The sequence below is a fragment of the Myxocyprinus asiaticus genome, chromosome 36, assembly GCF_019703515.2.
Source record: "Myxocyprinus asiaticus isolate MX2 ecotype Aquarium Trade chromosome 36, UBuf_Myxa_2, whole genome shotgun sequence".
Taxonomy (NCBI): Eukaryota; Metazoa; Chordata; class Actinopteri; order Cypriniformes; family Catostomidae; genus Myxocyprinus; species Myxocyprinus asiaticus.
Window position 1 is genome coordinate 18,853,661 of NC_059379.1, and position 15,765 is coordinate 18,869,425.

At 38.0% G+C, this 15,765-nt stretch overlaps 1 protein-coding gene across 3 annotated transcripts in view; it reads right to left on the reverse strand.

Moving 5' to 3' along the window:
* LOC127427262 (metastasis-associated protein MTA3-like) overlaps positions 1 to 15,765 on the reverse strand; it is a 40,782-nt gene that overhangs the window by 19,680 nt on the left and 5,337 nt on the right. For all 3 annotated transcript variants that reach the window (XM_051674751.1, XM_051674750.1, XM_051674752.1), the window contains exons 4-9: positions 13,966 to 14,092; positions 11,833 to 11,896; positions 11,634 to 11,751; positions 5,990 to 6,092; positions 5,446 to 5,545; positions 5,156 to 5,344 (exon numbers count right to left, since the gene is read on the reverse strand). In XM_051674751.1, the coding sequence (XP_051530711.1) occupies positions 5,156 to 5,344; positions 5,446 to 5,545; positions 5,990 to 6,092; positions 11,634 to 11,751; positions 11,833 to 11,896; positions 13,966 to 14,092 (701 nt within the window). The remainder of the gene's footprint in view (positions 1 to 5,155; positions 5,345 to 5,445; positions 5,546 to 5,989; positions 6,093 to 11,633; positions 11,752 to 11,832; positions 11,897 to 13,965; positions 14,093 to 15,765) is intronic.

Here is a 15,765-nt window from a genome sequence, read left to right on the forward strand (position 1 = left end):
TTGTGGACCTCCACAAGTCTGGTTCATCCTTGGGAGCAATTTCCAAACGCCTGAAGGTACCACGTTCATCTGTACAAACAATAGTACGCAAGTATAAACACCATGGGACCACGCAGCCATCATACCGCTCGGGAAGGAGACACATTCTGTCTCCTAGAGATGAACGTAGTTTGGTACGAAAAGTGAAAATCAATCCCAGAACAACAGCAAAGGACCTTGTGAAGATGCTGGAGGAAACAGGTAGACAAGTATCTATATCCACAGTAAAACGGGTCCTATATCGACACAGCCTGAAAGGGTGCTCAGCAAGAAGAAGCCAATGCTCCAAAAGAAAGCCAGACTACAGATTGCAAGTGCACATGGGGACAAATATCTTACTTTTTGGTCTGATGAAAGAAAAATGGAACTTTTTGGCCATAATGACCATCGTTATGTTTGGAGGAAAAAGGGTGAGGCTTGCAAGCCGAAGAACACCATCCCAGCCGTGAAGTATGGGGGTGGCAGCATCATGTTGTGGGGGTGCTTTGCTGCAGGAGGGACAGGTGCACTTCACAAAATAGATAGCAACATGAAGGAAAATTATGTGGATATATTAAAGCAACATCTCAAGACATCAGCCAGGAAGTTAAAGCTCGGTCGCAAATGGGTCTTCCAAATGGACAATGACACCAAGCATACCTCTAAAGTTGTGGCAAAATGGCTTAAAGACAACAAAGTCAAGGTATTGGAGTGGTCATCACAAAACCCTGACCTCAGTCTGATAGAAAATTTGTGGGCAGAACTGGAAAAAGTGTGCGCGAGCAAGGAGGCCTACAAACCTGGCTCAGTTACACCAGTTCTGTCTGGAGGAATGGGCCAAAAATCCAGCAACTTATTGTGAGAATCTTGTGGAAGGCTACCCAAAACATTTGACCCAAGTTAACAATTTAAAGGCAATGCTACCAAATACTAACAAATTATATGTAAACTTTTGACTCACTGGGAATTTGATGAAAGAAATAAAAGCTGAAATAAATCATTCTCTCTACTATTATTCTAACATTTCACATTCTTAAAATAAAGCAGTGATCCTAACTGACCTAAGACAGGGAAAGTTTTCTATGATTAAATGTCACGAATTGTGAAAAACTGAGTTTAAATGTATTTGGCTAAGGTGTATGTAAACTTCTGACTTCAACTGTACCTTTAAAAAAAAAATAAGATTTATCATCAGAAATATATAAATCAGGATTTCTGTGATTCTCAAAAAAAAACATGAATGGTGACCAGAACTTTGAAGCCCCAAAAAGCACATAAAGGCAGTTTATGTAATCCATACAACTCCTGCGGTTAAATCCATATCTTCAGTAGCGATACGGTAGGTGTGGGTGAGAAACAGATCAATATTTAAGTCCTTTTTTTACTATAAATTATCTTCCCTGCCCACTAGGTGGCAATATGCATTGAATGGGCCAACAGAGCCAAGATATTGTTCTTAAAAAATAAAATAAAAAATAATAATTTTTTGTTTGTGTTATGCAGAAGACAGTCATACACATCTGGGATGGCATGAGGGCAATTCAATTATGAGAGAACTACTATTTTTGGGTGAACTATTTCTTTAACTTTATACTTGTGAAAAAAAAAAAGAGGACAGTTAAAAGCTGATGTGTTTATCAAACGAGTTTTTACCAGTCCACCAGTGACTCTTGTTTACAAGATACCAAGCAACTACATTCAGCAAGAACTACTCGCTGGATTTGCTAAAGTTCACGAGGTTCATTGCATTGAATCTTTAAAACATATTTTTTATATTATTTTGTTTGTATAACTTATAGCAAGTAAAGTCATATCTTCAAGCACATCTATGTTACTCAGTTTGTTGTCACTTTCTTTAGAGTTGGGTCCAACTTCGGAGGATTTTTCTAAATGGCATGTAAAAAGCAAACTGTGATTGGTTACTTTACATATTGATTAGATAACCCCTGCCTGACTAAGTGGGTGCTTCTTGATCAGAAAGTGGACAAGACTATATGTTGATAGGCAAACGTCTGCCAGTGCAAGACTGAGCTTATTCATGAAGTAAAACTTATCAGGGTCATACCAAATTAGCTAATTAATCTATTTGTATTTTTTATAGATGAAATTTCAGCTCATGTACTGGACCTAGCTCACTTACATCATCATAGAGAATGAGATGAAATCTAGGTGCAAGCTTATGGGCATGCCAAAAGAACAATTTATGAACAATGCTAATTTCTCACACTTTGTTCTTAAACTAGATCTCTGCAATCACATATTTGTTACATACTACTTATGAAGTAATCGATACGAAGCAGAGTTAAGAAAATCCTTTTCTTTCTGTGGCTCCTCGCATCAAACCAGTTCTATTAAAAAACCAATGCTCAGTTCCCTTAGCAGTATGGTTTAATCAATGGCAGCTCAGCTGTTGCTTTAGGGAAACTGAAGGCTTGTAAGATTCCAAACAGAAAGGAATTGTGGACCCTGTTCACTTCAGCTAATTACTGCCATTGCAACAAAAGCTCTAATGTCTGTTTACCCTGCAGGTCATCTCAGAGGTTTGATCCTAAAAATGAACAAATACATTTCTCCATTTAACTCTTTGAGGCACAGACATCTCACAGTTAAGAGACTGTAAGACAGTGTGTACAGAATAAATGTGGTATCAGCTGGACAACTTGTTCAGGCATGTGACTCCTGCAGGGGTGATGAAAGATTGTTAATCATTAATTGTCTTCTATCTATTAATCATAGCAGAGATCAATCACTATTGGTAAGAGAGAAAATAAAGACGTCCAGTGTAGCAGTCAAACCACACCATGTCAGTCCATAAGGGACTCTTTGGCATTCTTGAAGTGGCTTAGTAGAAGTGAAGTTGTTTTTCATTCCATTTTGAGAAGCAAATCCCCAGAGTGAAGAAACCCCATTTCTCAGAGCAATAGAAAACAGCTCTTCCTCCTGTTCACACCATAACACTTAAGTGTTCACTCCAGCCCGATGCAAATAAGTACTCTTGTCTCCGGATGAACAGATCAACTGTTCTCAGTTAGGTCAAAAATTAACATGCTCAAAGACAAATCCTTTCAGCTGGATCAACCATCCCATCACTCAGCCACACATCATGTCCTCACTTCATTTCAGCTGCACTGACACATTGCTACCCCATTTCCTCCATCCTATCATTACTAGTGGCACTCTTTGCTCTGCTCCTCCAAACCTTGTCATTTTGCAGTGATGACAGGCCCATATATACCAGTCGTGGCCCCTAAAAAGTATTTGGACACTACTGGACACTAAGAGGGTTAGTTCAACCAAAAATGAAAATTCATCATTTACTCACCCTCATGCCATCCCATATGTGTATGACTTACTTTCTTTAGCAGAACACAAATGAAGATTTTTAGAATATCTCAGCTCTGTGGGTCCATACAATGCAAGTGAATGGTGATCAGCACTTTAAAGCACCAAAAAGCACTGACAGTCATAGTAAAATTATTCCATATGACTCCAGTATTTACATTAATGTATTTGAAAGTAATTTAATTGCTTTGGGTGAGAAAAAGATCAACATTTAAGTCCTTTTCTCTATAACTGTTTACTTCAGTCACTCCCCAATGTGCATCCATTAAGGGTATCACTTCACTCTGCCTCTCGTGTGACGTACGCCAGTTGACATGTTCACTCGAGAACTGACGCGATACAAACAGAAATGCAGTTTGATTTGTTTACAAGAAAACGCTGTTCACAAGCATCATTGGTTCTGCTTTCATTTGAACATGCCAGCGTGCTTACATCACACGAGAGGCAGCGTGAACTGATTCCCCTCATGGAAGTGCATTGCAAAGCATCTGGAAGTAAACAATTATAGTGAAAAGGACTTAAATATGGATCTGTTTCTGACAAAAAGCAATCGTATCGCTTTAGAAGACATTAATTTAACCACTGGAGTCACATGAATTACTTTTACTATGACTGTCTGTGCTTTTTGGAGCTTTAAAGTGCTGATCACCATCCACTTGCATTGAATGGACCTACAGAGCTGAGACATTCTTCTTAAAATCTTCATTTGTGTTCAGCAGAAGAAAGAATGTCACATCTGGGATGGCATGAGGGTGAGTATATGATGAGAAAATTTTTATTTTTGGGTGGTCTATCCCTTTAAGCCATACTTAAAATGTATTAATTTCACTGCACGTAGGCCTATAATATAATATCAAACAATGTGTCATCTGCAAACAAATAAGAGTAACCTCATGTATAGTTCGTTGCAATAACTATGCAATGTTCCACTAATGTTTGCCCTGTGGAAAGTGGCCAAACACTTTTGTGTTAATTTTGAACAGTATATCTATTGTGTTATAATTTAAAACCCAAGAAACTTTTTTTAATGAAATTTTACACTTGAAAATATTGCTTGTGCTAACAATCTTTAAAACAAATGTCACTTGATTTTACATTTTGTTATTTAATGCAATGCCATTAATTTATTTTCAAGGAATATAAAAGTTCAAAAGTTAAGTTGAATCGACAGCATTTGTGGCACAATGTTGATTACTGCAAAAAATATTTCAACTTGTCCCTCTTTTTCTTTAAAAAAAAGCAAAAATCTGGGTTATGAGACACTTCCTAAACCAATCCATAAACATTAAAATACTCACGAATTCAAAAATATATCCACAAAACATAAACAATTTATATGTTAACACAATTAAAGTTTTCCTATGTAAAGTTATAGCCAATTTTACAACTTTGTAACTATAACAACATAATGTTTTAAACACTAAAACGACCATAAAATGGAAATTCAAACAACTTTACAGCTCAAATAATTCATAAGCTTTAACAGAAGAATTAATCTAAGTGCTTTTATAAAATTATAAGCTTCACATTTGTGCCTTTAAAACCTCCAGAAATTGGTACCATTGACTTCCATTGTAAGTGCTTCACTGTAACCATGATTTTTGCCTTTTTTCAAAATTAACTTCTGTGGTAATCAACATTACGCCACAAATGCTGTCGATTGAGCTTAACTTGTTTTGATCCTGGAATATGCCTTTAAGTGTGGGTTAAGTGTCCAAATGCTTTTTTGAGGCCACTATATATTTCATTATGTACTGGAGCGAGTCAAATTACATACTGCTTGCTAGCCACTCACAAAGTCTTGCCGGATGTCGTTGAAGTCCTTGCCGTATTTCTCCAGCGCCTCCTCAAACATGTTCGCTTCTGATGAGCTCCACTCCTCCATCTCATCCCGGCACAGCACGGGTCCTCCTTGAGGAACCAGCACGCTCAGGGCACTGGACAGGTCATAGCCGTGCCGGTGCAGGGTGTCCATGGCATGGAACTTAAGGAAAAGATAAACAGAAATGGAGAGAATTATTCAGGACTTTTCACCTCTCCTGTGAATATACTGAGTGTGAGAGATGGTGCTGATGGGACAGGTACCAGTGTGATGTCTCGTGAAGCTGCTGCTGCACTCATGTGTAAGCTAGGCTGTCGGACAGAACTGCTGCAGTCCAATGCTCGAGCAAATGTACCGACCGCTCTGTACACAATCCATCAAATTTATTATGCACACAAGTATCATTATTCTAAGTGCACCATAATTACAAGTATCAGTTATTGGTGATACAGTTTACAGTTTTTCACAAATAATTAAGTTTGTCTTAAGAATATAGTCTAAAATAAATGTTTGATTCATTAATATGGCAGAGGTATAGGGTATACAAACAGGGTTTCCACTCATTTAAGCCCAATGGATTTCCTTGACTTTTCCAGTATTTCTAAAAAGCACTGTACAGAGATTACATTCACAAAGGACAATTTCTAGCTGATGTAACATTTTACAACTGAGCATAACAAGAAAATTTCATGAAGACTTTAAAAATTCCCATGATTTATTAGTATTTTAATCATTTCTATGATTTTCCCTGATGTTTTCAGGTTTTCCATGACCATGAGAACCATGTAGCAAAGATCAAAGACATACCGAGCCACCACAAGGAACTGGTCAATCTGCTTGTTGGTGAGAGGACACTCTGGGTCCCACATCTTCACCTCCAGTTTGGACTGGTCCCTTTCATCATGTTCTCCTAGAGACAAATTTTATTTCATTAGAGCCTGAAATTCAAAGGCTTGTAAAGCCAGTGGGGAAAAAATTAGCCAGTGACAATTCTGTCAACTAAACTATGGTCAGCTTGTTCCCACTGCGACAATGGATATTAAATTTCATACAATTCTATTTTGGCTGAGGGTGTCACACTAGCTGACTGTTTTGCTGAGATCTTGCACTCTTCAGTCAGAGGTATGACACACTTGCCGATACAAAATGGTGGAGAGGTGACAGACATTCCAACTCACTGCAACTCTCTCTCTCTGATTTCCTGTCACGTGGAGCTCGCTGAAATAAGTACTGTGTGAACATAACCAACTGTAATAGAGTGATTTATGATGCGATTCATGGAGTAACTTTACCTTGTGAAAATGTGTGATTGTGTATTTATGCCCTCAAGGCTTGCAATAGAACACGTATGTCCATAGATTTCAGTGAGTAAATAACGTTCAACAAAAACAGACTGTTGCACCTTCATTTTCTGATTTTTGATAGTCATTTTAGTGCAGGGGAAAAACGCAGGAAAAATGCTTGGTGACAATCACTATGGATTATAATCAGTGTTTGTGACGATATGCAGCGGAGTACGATCGCAGATGAAAATGCAGATCAGCTTGACGTCTTGTCAGTTCTTCAGTAAAAGAAGCAGCTCATTGGTCACTTGAAGAGAACACAAGAGCCCGCGCCCTCATGTAAGATTGTTTTAGTCATGCTGGATCCTTTTTTCTGTTTCTGGACACAACAGGGAGACCAAACGGTCAAGTGATTAACGACCTCCCGCTGGCAGATGCTAATGTGTGCCCCATCTCTAACCTACTGGCCGGCGATTAAGTTAATGAAGCACACACCTGAACAATCGCTGGGAAAATCGGCTTGTGTTTATATTTTGAAGAACAGACGAAAGAAAAGCCGCCGATGTGCGTCTGATTTGATATGTGTGCGCAGTGAGCTCTGCTACACACGAGTGCGAGTGCTTCTCCAAGACACACACATGCATAGAGTTCAGTCTCTTTCTTTTCTGTTTCAGTCATCTGAAAACAGTTAGTAAAAATAGTGTTATGAGAACACTGCAGGTTATCTAAATCCATCTCAGGAAATGCTTTGAGTTTAATCAGTTTTATTTCCATGGAGCACTTTGCAAATCAGAAGGCCTGCATGAAATTGAACTTGACCACCTAAGAACCGGACTACAAAGCTATCTGCAAGTCCATGCAAAGCCAGAGGTCACACCAGTTGTGAGTAGCCTAAATGTAGGGAAGTAGAGCTGGGCAATAGGACAATATAATCGGATATTGACGAAATCGTACAAATATCGCAATGCCGATTGCAACACTCATTGACAGAAGATGATCGACAATATCGGGAAATGGCAAAGCCATGGATATGGGAATTCACCTTATATATTAAACTGTAGCCCAAGGTCTGAAACTAGCATCCGCCACCCGCCAAATGCGAGTTGGCTGAATCCAGTTCACAAGTTCCTCGTCCAAATGCAGGTATTTCATGTGCGGGTAATTCTGCTCATCTACCCGCAACAGGTGGATGATCTTTAAGACGTCTCGGAGTGACACATGATGTTAGACACAAAGACACATGCTTGAAGAAACTTTATTATATTTTATTATATAAGAACAGACAAAAGAAAACCTGTCATTGCTTGTGTCTGATTCGCTGTTTGTTCAGACGCGTGCAGCGGGACCCTGTCTAGTGGAACACACGCATGTGAAGAGTTATCATTCTTTCATTTCATTCGTCTGAAAACTGTTTGCAAGAATAATGTTGTCTATGAGAATGCTGCAAATGATCTCCAATCATCTCAGGAGGTGCTGCGAGTTTCACTTTATTTCCACGGAGCAGTTCGCTCTTACAGACTGTGAACGCAACTCTGCAGGTTCAGTAATATATATATATATATATATATATATATATATATATATATATATATATATATATATATATATATATTACACACACACACACACACACACACACACACACCAGTTCATTCCGGTCCTCGAATTTGATTGGACGAGAGACGTTCCATGAGTACTGATGGTCTCGCACCATCAGCACTCAAAACGCTTCACTGTGTGTATCACTCCACTTGTGTTCGTGTCGTTCTAATGTGTAAGAGCAGTGCAGATGTGTTAAGAGCTATCAGTCTCTTTACATTTGATTTTGTGACATTACATATTTTAGCCAGCAGGTGGGGGCAAAAGACCATTTTTGCATGTAATATGAGCCAGTTGGTGACGTGAAGTGAGTCAGTGACACTCAGTTTATATTCAACAGCACTCCGTGATCGCTCGTATTACTACCACACTACTAAAGCTAGGAAACAGCTTTAAACGGCTTTAAACAAACAACTTCAGCATTAAGGCTCATCACAGCTGAGACACACAACAGACTGATTAATTACACAAACTCAAGGCGCTTACCTCAAGGGTTGAGAGGGTTACTTTTGAAATGTATTCCACTACAGATTACAGAATACATGCTGTAAAATGTAATTTGTAACGTATTTCGTTAGATTACTCAAGGTCAGTAACGTATTCTAAATACTTTGGATTATTTCTTCAGCACTGGTAGATTTTTTCACTTGTTTTGAATATAAAAACTCTGCCAGTACAGTAAGACAAAATACACATGTTAAAAATACATTATCTGAAAAACCTATATATCTTATGCAGTGTTGTTTCTAAAACAAGATATCAAATTGATCTTGTTTTAAGGATTTTTAGATATTTTTACAGGAAAACAAAACAAAAATTATCATCAAGAATACGATTTTTGCCCTAATATCAAAAGTCTTACTAGAAAAAAGAAATTATGATCCAACGTGAATTTTCTTGATAAAAAAATATGATCATGCCTGGTAACTCGTGCATGTCAAATGGCTAGAAATAGCATTTTAGCTTAGCGTAAAGCTGACAATTTACACAAGGTTTATTTCTGTTTGTTCTGCTCCAAACTTACTTCAAACTTACTTCTCTGTCTGCTCGTATGAATGTAACACATCATAAGAAAGTGTTTCACCGCTGTTCAAATGCACTTTAGATCACATCATTTATATGTATAAATGTTTTCCATCTGAAAGGACTAAATATTAAATGAAACAAATGACAATAAAAAGTAATCTCTTCAGTAATCAAAATACTTTTTGAATGTAACTGTATTCTAATTACCAATGATTTAAATTGTAACTGCAGTGGAATACAGTTTTGTATTTTAAATACGTATTCCCGTTACATGTATTCCGTTACTCCCCAACCCTGCTTACTTCTTACCGGACTTTCCACATTGGAGAGGACAAAATGGTGGAGAAGACTGCGGTTTCTATAGTGAATTACACTTTCACACCAGCTACCGTGAAATAGAGAGGAATAATCCCGCTTGGACGACTATTTTTTCCATTGAGAAATTAGGATGCATTTCATCAAAATGACACTATCTTCAGAAAGCTGACTAACAGACTACAGCATCATCAACAAGTGATAGCACACGCTCCATCTCTCTCTCTCTCTCTCTACACACACACACACACACACATTACATTCGTTTCAATAAATGTACTTAATTTTTAAAGCAAAGTCAATAAAGCAAAAATATTCACCGACCCTCGGCAGGGGGGTTGACGATATAATCAGATATCGTGATTTTTTTTTACATATCGCCCAGCCCTATAGGGAAGTTAACTTTTTCATGAACAAATGTAAAATTAAGTCATTTTATGGAAACCCGCACTAACACGTGTACTCAATTCCATATTGCAACATGTTACCTATTGTTGCATATTTGTTTGTTTTTGAGTAGTCTATGGGCATAATAAACATTTTTTTTATTGAAAAACGTTGTTTTCTGAATATAGTAAATTATTAGTTTTTGCTATGGCTATTTAAAAAAAAAAAAATGCAACCAAAAATAAAAACAATTGGCTCCTTAGTGAAAAAGGTTCCTGACCCCTGACCTAGAATATTTAAATAACACCCTAATATTGTTGTATAAATACTTGCCAGTAAATCCCTTTGGATGAAAAATGTATGCTAATTCAGTTGATCAGAATCCATATGAAATGCAGCTAGGTTGGTCCAACCTCCTTTTTTGTCATTTATCTATTATTTACAAAGTTGATGCTCTGCAGCAGTCCTGTCATATGGAAAGTTTCCAGTCTAAAGTTCTGAAAAAAGCTTCCCTTACACTGTTGCTGGCATCTCACAACAGAAGATGGGAGCTGTTGACTGGACATTTTTGTTAGTTTGTAAGAGAGGAGCAGGGTCACGGACTTACAGTCAAGAATCATAGTAGGGTCAGAGACTGACAGAGGAGCAATTTCACACTTGACTGATAGTAGATGACGATACTGTAAATGTTCAGTTTCTCTTGTGAGGCACCAGTGCTCACAAATCAAACTCAATGTGAAGGTTTGACTCTGCAAATGGAGTCACGACTCCACAAATCATCCATTTCCTGAAGAAACAAACTTCATAGCCCAAATCACCTCCAGCCCCCACACCAAAACCCTGTTTACATCTGGTATTAAGATGCATCTCGGGCGATCCGATCACGTATGTCTCGCCTGACCATCGCTGTTTACACCTGGTCGCTAAAATGCGTATCTTGTGACCACTTGTGTTCAGATTTTGAGGGGAGGGTCTCTGATTTCATGATGACATTAATCATGTCAATGATTAATAACCACAAAAAAGTCCTAAGACAAAGAAAGCGTGAATAAAACCGGCACGTTGTTTCTCACAGAGGCAGTTCAAATTCAAAAACAAAATTGCACAAACGCAACATTTCGAGCAGAATTATTTGTACCTGTACACGGACTAACTTGAGCTTTAGATGTGTGTGCTTGCCATCCGTGTCCCCGCATGTTGATATTAGACACACTAAAGAAGTTCTGTGAAGTTCTCTTATTTTTGATACATTTCCTTTTTATAATTTTCTGATCAGATGGTTATTAAATTTAAAAGCCGCTCATAACCAGCAAAGTTTAAGCTCTTGTTTTAGCGCAGCGGTTGACTCCACTGCTGTCCGGGATGCCTCAGGATGGATTAGCATTTCCACCTCAAATGTGATGTGGTCAGATAGATTTTTGACTACCTCCATATGTGATTTTTGTTATCTGATCACAAAACATTTCCCACTCCATTTCCACGTGTATTTAATGCTGACCACTTGTAATCGGATCACCCAAAACGTGTCTTAATGCCAGGTGTAAACGGTTACAAATAGAGCAATGTGACTTAATGTTACTCAGTTTAAAAACTGGTCTTGTCACATTGGGTTTGATTGTTTTGGTCTAAAACAAAGTTCGATTCCAACCTCCACCTGGTGCCGCAGTCTCTTTTCACATTGTACTTGTGTGTCAGAATGAGGTACATTTGTGTCAACAATGACAGGGAGACAAAACAGTAGAGCTAAATATACATGATATAATAGAAACGGAGACTCAAGGTAAAACCCATAAGTGTTCAAATGTTTTTCAATATACTGTATATGGCATTATTATACTAACCTTCCTGTAGCATTTCAGGGACATCAGCCTGAAAGCGAGGACCAACACGAATTTCCCCCTTGTCAGCCAATAGTGTCTTCTGTGTGGGGTCATACACCAATGAATAAAAAAATGTGTCCTAAGAGAGAAAGCAGCAGCCCAGATAATTAGACATCAAACTAAAGATACAAAATAGCTTTAAAAAATAGATCTTATGTACCTCTTTCTCAAGGTAGGAGAGCACAACTTCAGTCTCGTTCAGGAGGGCCACACTGCACTTCCCCCTGTTTCCAACACACATAGAAAAAATAAATTATTAAAAAACAAAGTCCACAGCTCAGAAAAAAGTGTTATATGTACTATATACGGCTGTCTCCACAAGGCCTCTAAATCCATAGGGGGGTGATTCAAGGTACAAGATTACAGTAGAATTTGTGAGAGTGTGATGGTGACGTGCAAAGATGAAAAGGTGAGAAAAGTGCATGATGGGTGAGAGGACAATCATAAAGGAAATTAAAGGGGGGGGGGCTGCTGGAAAAAGGGCAGAACAAGGATATAGATAAGAGACAAGCACAGAGAATCGGAAAGTGCAAAAAATGTATGGAGTGATTGTAAAATTAAATTAAAAAAAGGATGCTAATAAAACTGTTTCTTTTGTAACTGAATAGCTGCTTTTCCACTATCAGGCCAGTGCGAGCCAGGGCCATAAACTGGTCAGCTTAGCTAACCAGACAAGAACACCCAACCTGCCACATGTAACAGCAATGTTTGGGAACCTACTTTGAAACTGTGGCTTCCCAAGCTAAAAGCTACTCATCTTTTAAACTACAGTAAAGCTTCCATAAAAAATAAAATAAAAAAAATGTAGTTAGCTGCACTACAAGTTACTAAAAATAGGCTAACAATGTTGAATGCATTTAAAGGGGCAATTTTTTAAAGAAGCCTATTTATCAGATGATTAAGAGAACAAATCTTTGCAATTAAAGCAGTTTTCTTCTGGAACTCAGTTAGGGGGAAAGCACAAAACAGCATTCACAACAAAAATAATTAACCATAAAATGCGGCACAATTTCTTTTTAACAAGACAGTCCACTCGGCAGCCATCTTTGGAACACTCCCGGGCAGCTATTTTTCTGTGAAAACAAGCGACATACAAGTGCAGGACCTATCTACTTGAATGGGGAAAGACAGAAATCTGCTAAATGGTTGGTCAAGATTACGATCAAAGAACATATATCAAATCAGCAGAAAAATCTGACAATAATGTTATCATAACTTATGCTTCTTTTCTTTTCCTCAGATTACACTAAAAAACACAATTTTCCCGATTGACAGGCGATGTCTGTATCTAAAAGGCTCTTTTACCTGTAAGGCAGGACTTCCTCATCTACATCCATTAACTGTTCCAATTTCTCCCATTCATTTTAATAGAAGTGGCCAGTCTCTGCTAAATAGTCTCTGACTCAAATCAGTGAAATTAAACATCCAACACACTGACTCACTAAAATAAATCTGATCATAAGTGGTCAGGAAAACATCACCGTTTACACCTGGTCAAAATAGGTGTCTCTTTTGACTACTTGAGTTCAGATTTCGAGGGGAGGGTCTCTTATTTCATGACAACATACAGTACATCAATTTACATCAGTGTATTACTGCATAGTAATAAAGTGCAAATAAATAATAAAAGCTATTTAGCTGGTGCATTAAAAACCACAAATTTAGATTAATTCCTATTCATGTTTCATTTAAGTTGTTACTTGAATTAAGCATTTAATGGGAGACAGAACTTAAAAAAAAAAGAAATTAACTAAATCTTGACATGTGCCCAGTTCCACAGAAAATACATTATGCCCTGTATAGACCAGCTACCCAGTCACAATGACTGCTCAATATTTATGGTTCACAGAAGCCAAAAAGAAAAACAAAGAAAGAAGAAAAGGAGTGACATTTTCTTTATTTAGAGGGCGATATCAATCTCGGCAAGCACAGCAGGGCTCACCAAACCTAGGCACCACTACTAATGTTGCTCATAAGATACATAACTAATGTTACTAATGTTCCTCATAAGAGGCTTCCCTTTGATTAGAACCACTGCCACCAGCTCCCAGCAGCTAATTCATTTATCACCTGACTCACAGTGGGTGCTACAAAAACCCTGGGGTGCCACCAGGCAGATAAAGAATGGATGAAGAGCTGTGACTCACAGCCTAGTGAGGGAGGACTTGTGGGCTGGGGTTGTGTCATGCTACATGGGGGCTGTTATCTTACCACAACTTCCCTAAAATTTAGAACGGAGGATTAAAAAGCATTTTGTTATAACAGTTATCTTCAAGAGTTTTGATGTGTTTACCTAATGTGTGTGGCGGGGAGTGACTCGTACTGACGTGAAAGGAAAAGCTCTCTATGGCGGAGCTGGTGCTTCTGTTTTTCGGAGAGCTCTGGCTCTGAGGGGCTTTCCTTCTCTTCTTCCAGGTCCTCTGTACACATACAGGGAATTTGATACTGGTTAAAAGGCATGGACACAGACATGCACAATATAAATGACTCAACATACATAAAACACAAAGTGCACATTTTGCATCGTCACTTGATAAGTACCCACATAATAAAGGCGACCAATTAAATCAGATGAAAGCAAATGTGTTTTGCATATACAAAGTACGCAGTCATGATGACAGCCTTCTAATTGTCACTAGGCCTTTATAGTGCAGACCACTTATTCACTGTAATTTTGAGTCTTTGGTAGGCAATTGGGAAAAAACATTTCAGTTGCACCAGACATCTCTGACATCAACAAAGGTCTGTTGCAGCTACAAGATACACTAATAAGGCATCAGAGTCCAGTTGTTACAATGATTTTACAACTGTTAAGAGGTGTTGTACACCGCTAAGTAGTTCACATCTAACAGTATGCTGTTTGTGGTTACCAGGAAATATGGTGCAGTCTCATATGTGTACATATATAAGCAAAATTCTAAGCTATTCTACAATGCTTCGAACGTGGCTCATCTAATCAAATTTCAGAATCTATAATATCTGTTTTCCTAAGGTAAATAAATTATTTTTGCACATATTAAACTGCACTGAAAATAGTGTTAAATGAAGAAAAGGTTTGAGCGTTAATGACTGTATTGCTTTAGATCATAAGTATGCTTTTACTGCAGAACCAACAACACCAAAATGAAACTTAAAACTTTGTTTACTGTACTGGAAATTACAGAGTTCAGTTACATGCAAGACTGTGATGAAAAGTTTATTACTAGGGCTGCACAATTTATTGCTTTTATCAAAATACTGCAACTTTGAATATAGCGCTACCCAAATCACTAATACTTTACAAAGTAGACTGGGTGCACGACTGTCACTTGATGTGTGTGTATGCAATATGCATAGGCACAGATAAAGCAGGAGAAAAGCATGAGATATTCCCTATTCATTTTCTCCATGTGATTTCAACATTAACACATTGGGCGATTACATGAGAGTTGACACATTTTAGTAAGTTGTATTGTATCTTTTAACATACCTTCTGATGTTCATTCATGGGTATTTTTTGGTACTATAAGTCGGAGAGAGTGTGTTGCGCCCCGCTCTGTTTGAATGGGTAGCTACTGCGATCTGTGAATTTTGTGATAACATTTATATCATTTGAAAGCTGAGACTAAAACAGTGTTTCTTCAAAAACTACTTCCGACTCAAATGATGGGAGTGCATCACATTTGTGGATATGCAGCTAATGATAAAACAGTATTATGTGCAATTTGAAACAAAACAACTATGATTGGGATCTCTGCGATATACTGCAAAAAAGAAAATTGGTATACTCGGGTGGTGGGGGTTCCAATGTTCAGCACGCTCCAATGACGACATCATAGGATTATCGTATATTGAATATCGCATTATCCAACTTCTTATCGCATTTTCCTCCATATCGTGCAGCCCTATTTATTACCACATTCACTGTTTCTAATTTATCAAGACAAGTGGTGGTCTTAGACAGCTAACCCACAGATGTATGCCACTTATCCTCTTCTAGACTTTGATTGAGTCAACATCTTAAAACTGTAAAAAGCTGAGGAAAGCAGAACCGCATTGATAAGACGACTGATATTTTGGCCAGGCTAATAAATAGTCTGATATTTAGCCATTT